General features: G+C 43.9%; 1 protein-coding gene across 2 annotated transcripts in view; it reads right to left on the bottom strand.

Annotated features, from left to right (window-relative positions):
• LOC106561151 (tetratricopeptide repeat protein 28) overlaps window positions 1–19,397 on the bottom strand; it is an 84,725-nt gene that overhangs the window by 15,761 nt on the left and 49,567 nt on the right. For both annotated transcript variants that reach the window (XM_045688998.1, XM_045688992.1), the window contains exons 8-9: window positions 19,101–19,289; window positions 17,475–17,571 (exon numbers count right to left, since the gene is read on the bottom strand). In XM_045688998.1, coding sequence (XP_045544954.1) covers window positions 17,475–17,571; window positions 19,101–19,289 — 286 coding nt within the window. The remainder of the gene's footprint in view (window positions 1–17,474; window positions 17,572–19,100; window positions 19,290–19,397) is intronic.

The raw sequence follows: 19,397 nt of genomic DNA, 5'->3' as shown, positions 1-19,397 counted from the left end.
CTGAAAGAGAGAGTGAGGCACAGAGGGGCGTTTTCAGTCCAGCGAGTGAGAGTGAGTCACGACCAAACAGAGATTAGACATGAGGATGACCAATTAGGATCGCAGTCGACCGTCTGACACTGGGCCTGTTCAGGAGGATGGAACATTACGGAACATTCAGATAGGGAATTGTCGGGAAAAAAGCGAATCGTGTCACCTCCCTGAATACACCGATGTCTGTGAGTGTGTGTGTAGGTATGGGAGGGTATCAGTGCTCGAATATCGGCATCAAACACAAGATAAGAGACGGGAGGACTGAAAGAGGGAGCAAATGTGGAGGTGCCGAGACAGGGAGGAGAGGTAGGGCGTGTCGAGACAGCAGACGTAGATGGATCAGTAACACATGGCCCTGATGTCTGTCTGTCTAATCCAGTGTGTGTGTGCGTGTGTGTTTGTAGGCTAGGGGTCAGTCTTAAAATGGAGTGGAGCATGAAATGAGCTAAGGTAGTTTGGCATTCTGAGTGGAGAAACGCTGTTTCCATTTGCTACTTTCTTTCATCCTGAACATAGCCATGATTTAACAAGAGAGAAAGTGCCTATCAGGTTTAGGTTAAAAGGAAGGGTACTTTCACACTTTCAATGTCCTTCTAATGTACATAAATATGTTGGTTAACAGTATATGTCAATAATACATGCATTTATTTTGTTACGTATGCCAAATACTTTATTTGAAATCATTTCTTGCCAGGAACATTTGAAATGTAAGGCTTGAATAATCTATCAATGTAGGTCTAAACAGTGGCAGTGCAGCAATTTTCTTTTAACAACAAAAAATGTTCTGTTCTGTAGCTCAACAGCCTTGTGAAAAGAAAGAAACGTTCAGGTAAAAAATGATAAGGTTCAAAGTTAGCATTAGCAACATAATAAAAAAGGTATTTACGTTGGTATTTGACATTCCTTCTGTTGAGAATCACATTACAAAATGGAAGTACTCTTTTACTCATTCAGAGCAGAGCATGGTTTTACACACAGTGACCTCTGCTGTTATGATCTGCAGTGGTACGCCTTTGATCTATAGAAGTATGGAACCGCCCTCTCTGTAAATGTGAGGTTAAAGGTGTGGAGGTGATGTAATCGAACGTAAACAGCAGAAATAGCATAGAAGGACAACTTTCCTTTGTCCAAGTCTAGCTGAACATAGATCCTCTGCAGCTTCTGCTTGATTGTCTCTGGTACACCATCAAGCACACCTACAGTTAACTGTTTAGCTTTTTTAAGAAGCATTTTTCTTGCTAATGGACTCTTTTTCCACCGCTAATAACCAGTCGTCATTGTCCCCCACCTCCACCTCCCAGCTGTGAATCCCTGAGGTGAATCCCTTTGAACCCAGAATGTCTAAGTACCCACTAAACCTCTCTGGGTTGTCTGGAAGACTCCTATCCTCAGTCTTCATTCTTAGGCTGGTAAGGTCCTCTGAGAGATGGAGAGAGCATGCAGCTGTGTTTGGGTCCAGAACTACAGGTGTGCAGTCCAAAATTCGCTGTATCTTCTGATAGACCTATAAGCCAAGGTTGCCCAGGTGTTTGGCCACGTCGACCAGAGCTCCAGAGACAAGCGGAGGGTCAAGAGGAGAATCTCTGCTTTCATCTTCGCGGTCTTGTAGCTTTGCAGGAATGCGGTGTCATCACCCGACAGCTTCTCCTCTACCTCCCTGATTATTTTAGACAGAGATGACATCCTTTTAATCTTCTCCTCCTCTTCCTCCCTCAGCTTGGCTATTCTCTCTGCCTCTCAAATTCCTCTTTTATCTCGGTTTTCTGGGCCTGCGCCCCGATGTGAGATGCCATTTTCTCCCAGGAGGGTTTGGTCTTGTCAACGACAGCCATTTTATTCTGTAGGGCCGTCAGTGGTGTTCTGAGCTCCTCCCTCTGGGTAGCAGCCTTCTTCACAGAGTAGAAACTGTGGCCTGCGTGCTCAGAAATACTCCACACACTCACGCTCCAGGCAGAACAAGCCAAGCTTATGTTAGTGGAGGCCACACACATTGTTTAGGCCTGTGAAGTGTGTTTGGCGCATTGGAGCCTGTGGGGGTTCTCCATGCGAGGTCACCTCTTTGGCCATCTTTCTGGGCAGCTGGCTGTCCGTGCGCTGCTTCTCCCTCTGCAGGGTCTCAGGGTTGCCGGGAAACGTCTGTCTGCAGACAGAGCAGACCTTGGTCCCGTCCTGCTTCCAGGTGGCCTCCAGGCAGGTCCTGCAGTAGCTATGGCTGCAGTAGAGGATGATGGGTCTGTGAAGATCTCACAGCAGATGGGACATGACAGGTCATCCTCCAGAGGGGAGAGACAGGCTGCCATCCTCTCTGGACAACTGGAGAGCGAATGAGAGAAAGATTTTAGAATGATATTTTTAAGAAAGTGAGAAAGAGCCAGTGTCAATGAGAGTGTGAGTACGTGTGTTGTGTGTTCAAATACAACGTTGGTTAGATATAGAGAGACTGTCTAAGAGGATGTCTACAGTAGTCATAATGGCAGCTTAACTTTTCCCAGCAACCCTAGCTACGGAACTTTAACGTGATATGTGATGCTCCATATCGCCATTACGACTTAGCTACTGTAAAGTCTAGCAATTTCTTTTCAACTAACCTGTTCTTGGCGATACTTTCTTTGTTCTCGATACGGGGAAAAGGTGTATCTTTTAAATGTCCAGTTGCAGGTGGTTCTACAAAAACCTTAGAAACGACTAGATCCTGCAAAGATGCTGGGCGGCGCACAATTGGCCCAGTGTCGTCCGGGTTTGGCCGGTGTAGGCCGTCATCGTAAATAAGAATTTGTTTTTAACGGGCTTGACTAGTTAAATAAAGGTTAAAAAACAATGTAATAATAATAATAATAATGTGCAGCAGCTAAGATGGCGAGGAACCTCCTAGCGCGGTACAAAACATGGACTTAATATCTGTAATAATTGTCTCTGGTTTTTGTAGAACCACCTGCAACTGGACATTTATAAGATACACTTTTTTCCCGTATCGAGAACAAAGAAAGTATTGCCAGGAACAGGTTACTTGAAAAATTATTTGCTACACTTTACAGTAGCTAAGCCATAACTGTGATATGGAGCATCACATACCTATCACATTACAATTCAGTAGCTACCAGTAACCCTAGATAGTGGATTATAACGGGCTAATGTGATGTTTCATTAGCCGTTACAGGTTAGGTACTGTTTTACATAGCACAGAGAATTTTCAACCAACCTTAACTTGTCGATACTCAGTGGTGTAAAGTACTTACGTAAAAATACTTTAGAGTACTACATAAGTGATTTTTTGGGTTATATGTACTTTACTATTTATATGTTCGACAACTTTTACTTTTACTCCACTACATTCCTAAAGAAAATGATATACTTTTACTCCATACATTTTCCCTGACACCTAAAGGTACTTTTTACATTTTGAATGCTTAACAGGACAGGAAAATGGTCCAATTCATGCACTTATCAAGAGAACATCCCTGCTCATCCCTACTGCTTCTGATTTGGCGGACTCACTAAACACAAATGCTTCATTTGTGAATCATGTCTAAGTGTTGTAGTGTGCCCGACTATACGTAAATTTAAAAAACAAGAAAATTGTGCCGTCTACTTTGCCATATATACGGAATTGGAAAAGATTTATACTTTTTCTTTGATACTTAAGAATATTTTTTTTAATTACATTTACTTTTGATACTTAAGTATATTTAAAATCAAATACTTTTCGACTTTTACTCAAGTAGTCTTTTACTGGGTGACTTTCACTTTTACTTTTTCTGTTAAGGTATCTTTACTTTTACTCAAGTATGACAAATGGGTACTTTTTCCACCACTGTTGATACTCCCTTATGTCTTCTAAACATCTTCTAAACATCTTCTAAACATCTAGGTCTAGTTTCAGGGGGTGTACGCCACAATCTTGTCTATTTCAAATCTTCTCTTATTGATCAAGACATGCGAGTGATCTTGACATGCAGCACTTTGTGGTGGACACCCACCTGTCTCAATCAATGAGAGAACAGACCATGAGAAAATATTTTTATGGACGGCTCTATGACCCTGTGATGAGTGGAGGAGAGAGACAGTGAGGGAGACTCTGTCGGTCTGATCCAGTGTGTGTGTGTGTGTGTGTGTGTTTCCACAATTTGTTGGGCCATTGACCACTGAACCTGTAGTGTGTGTGTCTGTATGTGAAATGTTCAAACGTAAAGAACCACCTGACCCAATAATAAATGTGAGATTTATAAGGGAATTACCAGGGCTCAGCCACATACACTCCCCCTGAAAACCCCTTTAAATCGATTAAGGTGGCCCGGGTTGAACCGGGCTATGGCCCGTCACGTGACCGGGTGAAGCTGCTGAGGTAGGCGCACCCTGCTCAAATCTAAAAGTAATCAGCGCCGCTCAGTGATGTTGTCAAGAAGGCTACATGATGTATCGTTCAGAAACATACATCTCTTTTACAAGGTTTTATTGGTAATGCAAATAGTGTTTTTATCTAAAGCAACCACTTTTGCAGGTGGAAACAGAATGCTACTCATTACTTGAAGTGCTTAACCTAAGTCACTTTTGTTTTGAGTCTACTTTGCCGTCGGCCAGAACGGGGCACCTGGCTCACGCCCGGGAGACAGCCCACTTCCTAAACGAAAGCAATCACTTTTCACCTGGTGCAAAGTCCGCCCACACAGCCTGGCGCCCCTGACCTCTAACCTCTGTTCTATTGCTTATTTCAATTATATTGAATTCTGCTTATATCATGCTATACCACAATAAAAATAAAAGTAAAAGAAACGTTTTTGACCAAGAAGTGACAGGTTCAATGGCACGAAATCTCACTGTGTGTCACGGTTGTTGTCGGTGAATGAGGACCAAAACGCAGCAGGTACGTGAATGCTCATCTTGATTTTTAATTACTCTCAAAAATGAACATACCAAAACACAAAAAAACGAACACTCGACAAATAAACAGTCTGGTAAGGCACAAGGCTATACACAGAATAATCACCCACAAATAACACATACAAACACACCCTAATATATGGGACTCTCAATCAAAGGCAGATAGACAACACCTGCCTTCAACTGAGAGTCCCAACCCCAATCAACCAAACATAGAAACACACACACTAGACTAACCATAGAATTAACTAAACATAAACCAAAACCCGGAAATACTAAATCAAACACCCTTTACACAAACACAACACCCCGAACCACATAAAACAAATACCCTCTGCCACGTCCTGACCAAACTACAAAAACAATTAACCTTATACTGGCCAGGACGTGACAGTACCCCCCCCTTAAAGGTGCTACCCCAGAAGCACCTTAAAAAATAACCCCAAGCAACACCAAAAAAAAATTCCCCTTTTCTAAAGGGAGGGAAGGGAGGGTGGCTGCCGTCAACGACGGCACTGTGCTACACCCCCCTCCCCAACCCACCTATTTCTGGAGGTGGCTCTGGTTCCGGCCGTTCCAGGCTGTCGGGCCACTCTGGCATCGCCGAGGGGCAGTCGGGCCAGTCTGGCATGGGGCTTTCGGGACAGTCTGGGCAGTCTGGCAATTCGGGACAGTCTGGGCAGTCTGGCAATTCGGGACAGTCTGGGCAGTCTGGCCACTCGGGCCACTCCGGCAGTTCAGGGCAGTCTGGCCACTCCGGCAGTTCAGGGCAGTCTGGCCACTCCGGCAGTTCAGGGCAGTCTGGCCACTCCGGCAGTTCAGGGCAGTCTGGCCACTCCGGCAGTTCAGGGCAGTCTGGCCACTCCGGCAGTTCAGCGCAGTCTGGCCACTCCGGCAGTTCAGCGCAGTCTGGCCACTCCGGCAGTTCAGCGCAGTCTGGCCACTCCGGCAGTTCAGCGCAGTCTGGCCACTCCGGCAGTTCAGCGCAGTCTGACCTCTCTGACGACTGTTGACTGGCGGGCAGCTCTGACGACTGTTGACTGGCGGGCAGCTCTGACGATGACTGTTGACTGGCGGGCAGCTCTGACGATGACTGTTGACTGGCGGGCAGCTCTGACGATGACTGTTGACTGGCGGGCAGCTCTGACGATGACTGTTGACTGGCGGGCAGCTCTGACGATGACTGTTGACTGGCGGGCAGCTCTGACGATGACTGTTGACTGGCGGGCAGCTCTGACGATGACTGTTGACTGGCGGGCAGCTCTGACGATGACTGTTGACTGGCGGGCAGATCTGACGATGACTGTTGACTGGCGGGCAGCTCTGACGATGACTGTTGACTGGCGGGCAGCTCTGACGATGACTGTTGACTGGCGGGCAGCTCTGATGATGACTGTTGACTGGCGGGCAGCTCTGATGATGACTGTTGACTGGCGGGCAGCTCTGATGAAGACTGTTGACTGGCGAGGCTGGGTTGACGCACTTGTAGCCTGGTGCGTGGTGCTGGTACTGGGCTTACCAGATTATGTACACGCACCTCCAGGCTAGTGCGGGGAGCGGGAACAGGACGAGTCGGACTGGGTTGACGCACTTCCGGGTCCGCACGAGAGACAGGAGCTGGAAACCCAGGGCTATGGAGGCGCACAGCCGGTCTCGATCTTACCTCCTGCACAACCCGTCTTGGCTGGATGGAACTAGTAGCCCTGTACGAGCGGGGTGCCCGTACAGGGCAGACTGGGCTGTGCAGGGGCCTGATGGTAGCCGTGCGTAGAGCGGGAGTTGGGTAGCCTGGTCCTCGGAGGCGTACCGGCGACCAGATGCGCTGCTCAGGCATCCTCCTACCAGGCTGGATGCCCGCTCTAGCACAGCACCTGCGAGGGGCTGGAATAACGCGCACCGGACTGTGCGTGCGTATGGGTGAGATAGTGCGCTCCTCAGCGAAACATAGCGCTCTCCACCCCATACGCTCCTCCATATAACCACGGGTAGCTGGCTTCCGGCTCTTCTTACGCCTAGCCAAACTACCCGTGTGCCCCCCCCCCAAAATTTTCTTGGGGGTGCCTCTCGTGCTTCTCCTTCAGCGCGTACTTAGCCTCGTACCACCGCCTCTCCGCCTTGGCTGCCTCAATTTCCCACTGCGGGCGTCGATAATCCCCAGCCTGGTGCCAAGGTCCGGCCCCGTCCAGAACTTCCTCCCAGGTCCATTTCTCCCGCCAGTCCAACTCGAATTCCCTCTGCTCCTTCTTCTGCTGCTTGGTCCTTGAGTGGTGGGTGATTCTGTCACGGTTGTTGTCGGTGAATGAGGACCAAAACGCAGCAGGTACGTGAATGCTCATCTTGATTTTTAATTACTCTCAAAAATGAACATACCAAATAACGAAAAAACGAACACTCGACAAATAAACAGTCTGGTAAGGCACAAGGCTATACACAGAATAATCACCCACAAATAACACATACAAACACACCCTAATATATGGGACTCTCAATCAAAGGCAGATAGACAACACCTGCCTTCAACTGAGAGTCCCAACCCCAATCAACCAAACATAGAAACACACACACTAGACTAACCATAGAATTAACTAAACATAAACCAAAACCCGGAAATACTAAATCAAACACCCTTTACACAAACACAACACCACGAACCACATAAAACAAATACCCTCTGCCACGTCCTGACCAAACTACAAAAACAATTAACCTTATACTGGCCAGGACGTGACACTGTGCTCTATCAGCACCGTGGACAGCGCCCTTCACACTAAAGCAAGATTTTGGTCCACCACCCAAAGGACATCCAGCCAACTTGACACAACTGTGGGAAGCATTGGAGTCAACATTGGCCAGCATCCTTGTGGAACGCTTTCGACACCTTGTAGAGTCCATGCCCCGACGAATTGAAGCTGGTCTGAGGGCAAAAGGGGGTGCAACTCAATATTATGAAGGTATTCCTAATGTTTTGTACACTGTGGTTTAAAAGGTAAAGTAAAAAAAAAATGCTTCTCTGACATCACAGGGTAGGATCAAAGTAAAAAACGGTGATTTTCAAAACCTGCAATGAGTTTCTAGCCCAGGGGAGGGTATTTTCTTGCTCCCCACATCCCCGGGAATCTCATAGTGTTCGAAAATCACTTTTTAAGATGTTTTAACTTTTGATGGTAGAACTTTTAAACTTTATATTGTTTTCTACAAAACTTTTTCACATACTGTCTGTTGACACTGGTATTGCGTGGGAGATAATAAAATTGTGGTTGAAAAGTGGCGGAGTTGCCCTTTAAGCCTAGTTTACATTATCCCTAAGCACTCCATTACATTGCGCCGGATGTCATGCATTTCAACAGGGACGTCAACAACGGAGTGGAATCGCATCGCCCCCTTGCGGTTGAAGGCCCCGGTGCAAGACGGATGCTGCATACTTTGACATTTTCCAAACTTTGCGTCGTCTTTAATCCAGCCAAAGTCTGTCAAAGAACAGGAAGTTACCAAATCACAGCAGAAGATTAAAATGTGTTTTTTGGTGATGGCTTCATGGGATAACTAGCAACAATTACCAATTCCTATGTGATTACTATTTTAATAGTAATATTAAATAATATACATTGGCTGTTAAGCCAATTACTCTATATTATATGCCCTTACAAAGAAAGGAGAACCAAGGCACTTCTCATATAATTAAGTAAAATGCCTTTATGGCATGTTCAATGGAACAAAGATATAAAAACTCTTGACACGTTTAGGCCGAATGGCCTTCGTCGGGGAGTACAAAGATACGATGATACAATGTCTTTTTGAACAAAGCTGTTCTGTGACAAAGCATGGTCACAGAACAGCCAATAGTTAAAATTAATTGGACAACACCTAGTAAACAACACTATACATTCAAAAGTGAAAGAGGTATGCTATCAAAATGCACATCAGGGTTGATTGGAAAATGCAAAAGAAGACATTGTATCATCGTATCTTTGTACTCACTGACAAGCAGCCGAAACACATCTGTTTTTAAATCTTTGTTTCATTGAACATATACACAACAAATAAAGACAATTTCATTAATTATATGAAGAGTGCCTTGGTTTTTCTTGCGTTTTGATGACAAATGTACCCCTTTTTCCAAAGAGCACCTTCTGTCTACCAAAACCTACCTTAGCTGTGCTACCCTTCTTTTTTTCCAAAATATATTATATGACTGTTGCCTCCCATTTAAGTTTATTGTGATGGTAAGGACATTATTTTTTTATGATAATTATTAGGTGGAGGTTGCTAGCTACAGTGGTGTCTTCAACCTAGTCTAGCTGCTAGCTATCTGCTCTGCAGTGCAAGCTAGCTTGACTTGCTATAAAGTTAGAGAAACAACTTGTAGAAAAGTTACCAAACAAAACATGTTTTATTATCATCTGAAACAATACATGTATCCTGTTTTGAATGAAAAAGTCATATTTTGCAATTTCCCCAAATAAATGCGATCTCTGACGAGACCCCCATCTGGTGTTACAAACACTACACTTATCCGCTCAGTAGTGGGGCAAGACTCAGTGAAGATGACGTACGGCGTAATGAAACACGTCACTATGTGTCCGGAGCATTAGACTACAACCGTTTTCAAGTGGAACATTTTATAAGTATGTTTTTGGGAAACAGCTCTGAGATTTAACAATGCTCCTACCAAGGTTCTAATGGTGAATTTAGCCTTAAGATGCTTTTTGGAAACCGGGCCCTGGGCTGTTTCCATTCAATTGAATGTTAGCTACTTTCTGCCAGCCTAAACACAACCCTGATGTAACAGAAGTGAATAGTAGATTATTTATATAAAGGTACTGTATCACTTTCAAGGTCCTACTAAATGTGCACAAACGTTGGTTACTGGTAGTGCGCCGTGGTGTGCCGCTGCTAAATGCATATAGGGGAAACTTCGGAAGTACAGCATGTTTTTATCCTGATAGCTTTTTTGCGAGCTGTTTTTCCTGCTAATGGACTCTTTGGCCACAGTTGTCATTGTCCTCCACCTCCTAGCTGTGAATCCCTGTGGTGAATCCCTCTGAGCCCAGGACGTCAGGGTAACTGACAAACCTCTGGGTTGTCTGGAAGACTCCTATCAACAGCCTTAATTCTTAGGCTGGTCAGATCCTCTGAGAGATGGAGAGAGCATGCAGCTGTGTTTGGCAGGTAGCGTAGCAGTTAGAGCGTTGGGCCAGGAACTGAGAAGTCGCTGGTTCGAATACCTGAGTCGGCGAGGTGAAATGTGTACTTCACAATGTTCTTCATCTTGTGCCAGACCCTGACGCCAAGGTTCAACCAGAGCTCCAGAGAAAAGTAGAGTATCAGGAATAGGGATTAACATGGGTCCCGGGAACACTTCACATTTCCTCAAAAAAGACCTGGAAAATTACAACATTTTCCCCCAATGTCACACTAATGCAATTCCACAGAATACACATGGCAGCAGCAGCTCACCAACAAATAAAATAGCACATTTTCCAATCAGGTTCTTGCATTGAAGCCTTTAGCCTAGGGTATTTAATTCACACAAAGTCGCTATAAATCCAAAGCACATGCGTAATTGACACTGTCGGACTGCACAAGCAACCCGAATGCAGTTAATAAACCCTACAGGAAGCCCTTACAGTATAGCCTATAAAATAATGTTTGCTTCTGAGCTGTCATTGCACTCTTCAGACAGTCACAAATTTGCTAAGCCTATGCACAATTTACTACATAGGCATCTCTGTCACAGACATGAAGTCTGTTAACAATTCAGTGAGGCATGAGGGAAAATTCTATCTTCTCCGGTCCTGAGCCTAGCCTCCCACTATGACTTGGGAAAGCATGCAGTTTATTAGGCTACGGATTAAATAAATTATGATGAATTTCACAGGGTGGTGAAAGTGCACGGTGATGAGCTTGATGGTCCTTTCCAATAAATATTGAGGGTCTAATTCTGGGAACAAATAAAAATAATCCAGACAAATGAGCTGTTTCCATCAGGCCTGTTGTGACATGTTTTTATCTGACATGTACTTTACTCACATAAAAAGGTTGGATGTAACCTGGTTAGTGGCACTGGCAGTCTATACATTTCGGGAACTGAACTTTGTGCGACGATGGGAGTATTTGCATGCTCGTGTGTATGATGATGTGTGCGTGTGAAAAAGAGAGGAGACTTATTCAGTAAACTAAGTGTGAAATGGGATCCCTGGACAGGCAACTTTGATGGGGGTGGGGGCCACAAAAAAATCTGAACTCATCATGAGGGGCCGCAGTGGCTTGCGTGTCTGCGTACCCACATCCATACCCGTGCATGTAGTCAGAGCCAGCCCTAGCCTTTTGGGGGGCCCTAAGTGACAAAACATTTTAGCCCCTCTTGACAGCAGAGATACATTCTTTTCACTTTAGAGTTAATTTCCTGCAATTCTACACATTTTGCCATTGGGTGTAGAGAACATGTTGCAGTTAAAGCAAGTTTGCTGCAAATCTACACATTTGACCATGGGGCGGAGAGAAGATTTTGCAATATAACTAATTTCATGCAAATCTACAAATTTTGCCATAGGGTGAAGAGAAATGTTTTACAGTTTTTGATATATCTGAGTGAGAGTGACTAACAAAATCAATGGTGGCCCGCGGACGGTAATTCGACCATGATTACTACAAGTTTAGAAAGCTGGCTGCTAGACTAACTTACCAATGTAAAATGTTTTAGCTGACATGGGTTAATTGGTGACTGTCAGTGATTGACATAACAGAGAAACTGCTGATGCACAGCAACATTTCTAAAATGCAGATTGTGTATTCTACTATTCTAACTCTCAACAGTAAGTTGAAATGACATCTGTGCCCAGTGGGATGATTCATTTCTATCCTGCCGTAAAGTAATTCAACCCCTAGCTGAAAGAGTAAATATTGTTTATATGCAGATTATTATTCATCTGTTATGTCATTTAAATGCCCACACCAGTAGAAATTTGAGCTGAAAGACAATTGCCAGAGCATGCCCGTGATGTTGCACAAAGATGTAAGTCAATATGTCATTGTTTTAGTCAAAGTAGGCTTTGATATATTTGTGCTTGAAGTGCCAAATCCAAATGTGTGACTTCGGATGTTTCCGTGAGTCTTGTGTCTTTTCCTATGAGATGATGTGCAAATTCTTTTCAGCCTACGTTTCTTTTCAGAGCTGGGTTTTATTTTAATGGTACCACTCACCAGCATGGCATTATTTATTCATCAGAAACACCTGCAAAGTTTGTGAGTCACGACTGAGCTGACAATAAAACAGATAATACACTATATATACAAAAGTATGTGGACACGCCTTCAACTTAGTGGTTTCAGCTATTTCAGCCACACCCGTTGCATCAAATCGAGCACACTGCCATACAATCTCCATAGACAAACACTGGCAGTAGAATGGCCCATACTGAAGAGCTCAGTGACTTTCAACGTGGCACCATCATGAGATGCCACCTTTCCAACAAGTCAGTTCATCAAATTTCTGCCCTGCTAGAGCTGTCCTGGTCAACTACAAGAGCTGTTAACGTGAAGTGGAAATGTCTAGGAGCAATAACGGCTCAGCCGCGAAGTGGTGGGCCACACAAGCTCACAGAATGGAACTGCCGAGTGCTGAAGCGCATAGTGCGTAAAAAAATTGTCTGTCCTCGGTTGTAACACTCACTACCGAGTTCCAAACTGCTTCTGGAAGCAACGTCAGCACAAGAACTGTTCGTCGGGAGCTTCATGAAATGGGTTCCATAGCCGAGCAGCCACACACAAGCCTAAGATCACCATGCGTAATGCCAAGTGTCGGCTGGAGTGGTTTAAAGCTCGCCGCCATTGGAATCTGGAGCAGTGGAAACACGCTCTCTGGCGTGATGAATCACGCTTCACCATCTGGCAGTCCGATGGACAAATCTGGGTTTGGCAGATGCCAGGAGAACGCTACCTGTCTAATGCATAGTGCTAAGTCTGGTGGAGGAGGAATAATGGTCTGGGTTGTTTTGTCATGGTTCTGGCTAGGTCAAGGGAGTTCCAGTAAAAGGTAACTCCAACTCCATATTAATGGCCATGATTTTGGAATGAGATGTTCGACGAGCAGGCGTCCACATATTTTTAGTCATGTAGTGTATTTGGCTACCTCAAAGATGGTTGATGAATGAAGATAGTTCACTCAGGCCGTTTACCATTGCAGAAATGTGTGAGTTCCGGTCTCCTTAACACCAATGCAATATAAGCTGGGTCTGCTTTACTTAGTTCATTGACTTTCATTGAACCAGAAATAAAACTGTGGTGCGTCTCGCTACCTCTTCAGTCTCTCGCTATAGCCTACACTTGGCTGTCTGAGCCATGGAGCAAATTAAAATAGGGGGTACAAACTAATGTTTTTTCACCTCCACTTTTTTTTAACCAGCAAATTATCATAGTCCATTGGATAATTTGTCCAATTTCACTTATTTTTTTTAGCTAGTCTGAATGAAAAAATATATGACCATTCTATAAATAGTAAAGTTGTGTGATATGATTGCATTTTAGAACCCCCTCTCCACTCAAGATGAATGGTTTTGAGAGTCTGATAAACGTCAACCCTCAACATGTCAACAACTCATAGGCATGGTTTACCTGAGACTCATGTCTTGACAATAATTATTTTCACCTAATTTACATTTCTTAACTGAAATGGTGCTCACATAATAACATTAGCATGCTAGCTAGTTACATTGACAGCTGTCAGTTGGTGCCTTATTTGTTGTTATTTCTCTGCTACATGTGGAAATCACCACAATGTTCCCACACCCAAATCCTGAATATGCATAAAGGCATCAGCATGCTTCAGTTCGGCTGGTGTCTAGGTGACCCGAGCGAGTGTGCTTGCACTCCCTTAAAGGTGCACTATGCAGAAATCCCTCCACCATTTCCTGGTTGCCAAAATTCTAATAGCTTGTCTAATTTCAGTTTGTGGCAAAACAAGCATGTATAGTGTAGAGAATCATTGTACCATCTAAGCCGCTGTGAAATATATTTTCCATAACCAATAATATTGGTAGTAAAAGACGCAAAAACTTAACTTAAGAATGGGAAGCATAGAAATAGCACATATAGGGACAGATTTTACCGCTTCTTAGACTTGCTTTCAATGAGAATGACAGGTCTATTTCTATGTGAATTTGGTCTGGTCGCCCAAAAAGTTACATATCGCAGCTTTAAAAGACCGCTTGAAAAACGAGAAAACGTGGCAATAGTACTCTTTTTCCATTTTGAGACGCCGTAGCTTCCTCAAAATAGTCAGAATTAATCTAAAATAACTCAAGAAATCTGTCATTAATTTTGACGTTTTTGCCGAGGAGATCTTAATCGCGCAATTTTACATCTAACAGTATTTCTCAATGAAAACATTTTCATGAAAACGAGTAGTCTTTCGTTGAATGACAACAGACTGAAGAATCCCTACTGTTGAACAATCACCGATGAATGGGCGTAGACTTCGGCTACCGACTTCGGCTTGCCTCGAAATGTTTCTGTGTGCCTGAACAGCCAAAAAAAACTTACTGAAGTCCAAAATGAACAAACATCACAAAATGTCGTCATATACACAAATTCTTCCAAACTGTTTCGGCTGGAAAGCATGCGGACACCTTTAGTAGCCTGCGTCAGCAGAGATTTGGATATATACAGTACCAGTCAAAAGTTTGGACACACCTACATGTACTCATTCAAGGGTTTTTCTTTATTCTTTTTTTTACTATTTCTACATTGTAGAATAATAGTGAAGACATCAAAACTATGAAATAACATATATGGAATCATGTAGTAACCAAAAAAGTGTTAATCAAATCAAAATATATTTTAGATTCTTCAAAGTAGCCACCCTTTGCCTTGATGACAGCTTTGCACACTCTTGGCATTCGCTCAACCAGCTTCATGAGGAATGCTTTTCCAATTGTCATGAAGGAGTTCCCACATGCTGAGCACTTGTTGGCTGCTTTTCCTTCACTCTGTGGTCCAACTCATCCCAAACCATCTCAATTGGGTTGAGATCGGGTGATTGTGGAGGCCAGGTCATCTGATGCATCACTCCATCACTCTCCTTGGTCAAATAGCCCTTACACAGCCTGGAGGTGTGATTTGAGTCATTGTCCTGTTGAAAAACGAATGATAGTCCCACTAAGCGCAAACCAGATGGGATGGTGTATCGCTGCAGAATGCTGTGGTAGCCATGCTGGTTAAGTGTGCCTTGAATTCTAATAAATCACAGACAGTGTCACCAGCAAAGCACCCCCACACCATCACACCCCCTCCTCCATGCTTCACGGTGGGAACCACACATGCGGAAATCATCCGTTCACCTACTCTGCGTCTCACAAAGACACGAGAGTTGGTTCCAAAAATCTCAAGACCAAAGGACAGATTTCCACCGGTCTAATGTCCATTGCTGATGTTTCTTGGCCCAAGCAAGTCTCTTCTTCTTATTGGTGTCATTTAGTAGTGGTTTCTTTGCAGAAATTTGACCATGAAGGCCTGATTCACGCACTCTCCTCTGAACAGTTGATGTTGAGATGTGTCTGTTACTAGAAAACAGTAAATATAAAGGAAAATCCTGGACTGAGAAGGTGTGTCCAAACTTTTGACTGGTATTGTATGTCTCCACCCTAACAATGGTCGTTGTCCACAGAGCAGAACAGCGGGCTGTCAAGCTCCCACCTAGTCCTCTCTTTGGATTGGTGGATACATCTAATTATTTTAATACTTTTTTAAATATTCGATGAGGGGTGTTTTTGTAAACCGCCTATATTCAATGGAGAGAGATGCTATGCTACTAGCCATATGTCATATATATGCATAGCCATCTCGAGACAACTTCAATATAAAGTGTTTTTTCTCAAAGTTGCTGGGATGTCACGTGTCCTACTTATCCTGTTATGGCTAGGGGGCAGTATTTTCACGGCCGGATAAAAAACGTACCCGATTTAATCTGATTATTACTCCTGCCCAGAAACTAGAATATGCATATAATTATTAGCTTTGGATAGAAAACACTCCAAAGTTTCTAAAACTGTTTGAATGGTGTCTGTGAGTATAACAGAACTCATATGGCAGGCAAAAACCTGAGAAGATTCCATATAGGAAGTGACCTGTCTGACAAGTTCTTGTTCATCTTGGCTCTTTTTATTGAAGACTGAGGATCTTTGCTGTAACGTGACACTTCCTACGGCTCCCATAGGCTCTCAGAACCCGGGAAAAAGCTGAATGATATCGAGGCAGCCTCTGGCTGAAACACATTTTTGATAGCTAGTTAGCATGCTAGCTCTGTTCTTTCAAGTGGTTTTTCAGTTAGCCACTTAGCTAACCTTTCTGACTGATATGTTTGTATGTTAGCCAACCTGTTAATGTTATCAATGCCAGTAAATATATTACGTTTAACTAGTTAAGCTATTTCTGTTACATTGCTATGTTTAATTTCTATACGGCTGTAAAGTGATTCAGTCACTAGCCTCAAACCTGCTGTAAAGTAGTTTAGCTCATCTACCGTCTGTAATGTAATTCTGTACTTACCTCCTATTTACCTTATTTGGATCATACCTCCATGTTCTTCCATTGCAATTCTGTAACATGTTATATGCAGCTATCCTGTATATTGACCCTTTTCTGTATGCCCTGTGTTTCCACTGTTTCACACTTCTCCACATTATTAAACCTGCCAATTGCAACATATGCCTGTTCCTTGGAGGAAGTAGTGGGGTTAAGAGTTTAGCTTGCTGTTTAGTTGAACAAGCGCTCAATCGTTAAAGTGAGAACAGAACAGCAAGAGAGACAGAAACAGTGAGAAAGACAGAAATTGTGAGAGAGACAGAAACAGTAAGAGAAAGACTAAGAAAAATAGAAACTCTCCATGGTGCTCAAGTAAGTAAGCAGTCCTACACTCAGAACACACACACACACACACACACACACACACACACACACACACACACACACACACACACACACACACACACACACACACACACACACACACACACACACACACACACACACACACACACACACACACACACAGGTAGGTAAGTTAATGTCCACTCAGCAGTGGGGTCAGATTCAGTAAGTCTCAAATATCATCATGGTCGCGGAACCCTAAACCTCGTTAATAAAACATGAGTGTTGATTGGTCAGAGAAGCACTAGTGGAGTCATGTGATAGGACACAGCTCTGGTGTCACACCTGGGCTGAAAGCAGGTGAGGTGTTTGTGGGATGTAGAGGGGAATTGGACAAACCCCTCTAACAAAACAATGCTGTCTCTAGATAATAAACACAGAACATCTGTTTATACTGCCCAAGACTGTCTGTAAAATGGTCTATACTATTGTCCTTCATTCTATTGCCCTGGCCTCTCTGTCTCTCCTTAATGCTGCTGGTCGATGTGGCATTTAACTGGTCGGGCTATTGGCGGACAGCTCTTGTATCTGTGATGGTATCCAATTCACAACCTTCTGATCCCAAGGGAGAAACACAAAACAGATAACTGTTTAATAGAGAGAGCCAGAGAGTGTAGGACGCCGTCATCATGTCTTACCCAGGTTGGATGAAGCTCGTCCCTGTGCAGCTCTGTCCTGCAGCTCCTCCGCTATGTCCAGCTGCTGCTGGTGGTACTGGCCTGCCCTCTCCAAGTCCTGGAGAACATATGGAGAGTTATGCTGTGTGTGTGACCATCTGTGAATGTGTGTGTGTGTGTGTGTGTGTGTGTGTGTGTGTGTGTGTGTGTGTGTGTGTGTGTGTGTGTGTGTGTGTGTGTGTGTGTGTGTGTGTGTGTGTGTGTGTGTGTGTGTGTGTGTGTGTGTGTGTGTGTGTATCAGTGCTTGACTTGGGATGAAAAAGGTGCAGGAGCTGTCTTTTTTTCAAGCCGGTCCCATTAGACTATGTTCGCAAAACATTTCCAAATGACATTATGCTATAGCGACCTCTGATTAGTCACTGTTAAGGGTTTGTACACATTTTTGACAGATGGATTTTTAACCAAATTTCCATGACCAATAATTGGTGGCGTCTCTATGTATCCTCCATACAAATGACAGCATGAATGTGGTAGTGACACTAGAAGGCTGCTGGTTTCTGATCCCGTGTAGGCCTATTATCTCCTGCCGTTGTGCCCTTGATCAAGGCACTTAACCCCCCCACAAAGTAGACTAACTGCACTGTTGGGCTATGTATAAAACACACATTCAACCCTCCATCTGGAGAGGTACTGGGTGTGCAGGCTTTTGATCCAGCCCTTAAACACATCCGATCTGCTTATCAAGGTCCTGTTGAGCAGCTGATGTTTAGGCTACAATGTGGTGTGGTGTGTTCGAGCAGGGCTGGAGCACAAGCCTGCACACCCAGTAGCTCTCCTGGAGGATGGTTGGCCACCCTTGATATAAAATATTACAACTAAACACATGTCTTTTATACAATTATTCCCTCAATCAATGGATCAGGTATGAAATGGATAAGGTAGGTTACTTCAAAGCATGGCAGCTAACATGTTTATCTATAACTATGTTTACCTATAACCTTTATAAGCATAAAATATTCCTGTTTCAGGGGAGATCCATGCACAGCATGTCAGTTATTTATCAATTAGGCTATTCTTAGAATATATTTAACGCTGTTGGAATTACATGGCTAGCCTACTGTTTAATAGAGGGGAATCCCAGCTTTCCAATAACGGTCACATTTATTTCTCAACAGTGCCGGAGGAAAGGCGACAACGAGTCAAAGACATTACTGCTTATGGCTAAATAGTTCACTAGCGAGATAACTAGCTGTAAATGTTAGTCTCCAGAGTGATGTGCTGAAGGGTAGGCCTAATTCGGATCATGGCTGACATGTAGATTTTTAAGTGATTGATAATATATTTTAAAAGGAAAACACAATACACCAGATTCACAGAATAGCAGCAAATAAACTTGAACAAAGCGGAATCAGGATATGAATGCCCACTCTCAATTACTATTCAATGGAGATCCCGCCTTCATTACACTTTGATCAACCTTTTTTTTTTTAGAAGCTATGTCTGAATCCGGGCCGGTGATAATCCACTTTGTTTGATATAGGAGCCGCTACGCGGTTCCCCAAGAACTGGAGGTGCTGTTACGGCGCACTGTGAAGCACTGGTGTGTATATCTTTGTTTATACAGTATGTGTGTGTGTGGTCTACTACCTGCATGCAGCGAGCAGCATGTCCCAGGCCGGCGTAAGCCCTCATCTGTATAGTCCTGTCCTCCAGCTCCTGAGCCAGCTGCAGCACCAGGGTGTGGTAGGACACAGCCTTGTCAAAGTCTCTCTGGCTGTGGTGGGCACTGCCCAGGTTACTGTACGCCCGCGCCTCCTCAGGACCATTACCCAGGGTCTGCAGATCACATCAGAGAATATACAGTTGAAGTCGGAAGTTTAAATACACTTAGGTTGGAGTCATTAAAACTCGTTTTTTAACCACCCCACTCCTCATGAGTTAAAT

This window comes from Salmo salar, chromosome ssa01 (genome assembly GCF_905237065.1).
Source record: "Salmo salar chromosome ssa01, Ssal_v3.1, whole genome shotgun sequence".
Classification (NCBI taxonomy): Eukaryota; Metazoa; Chordata; class Actinopteri; order Salmoniformes; family Salmonidae; genus Salmo; species Salmo salar.
Note: the sequence above shows the minus strand (reverse complement) of the source record. Positions and strands in the feature narration are given on the sequence as shown.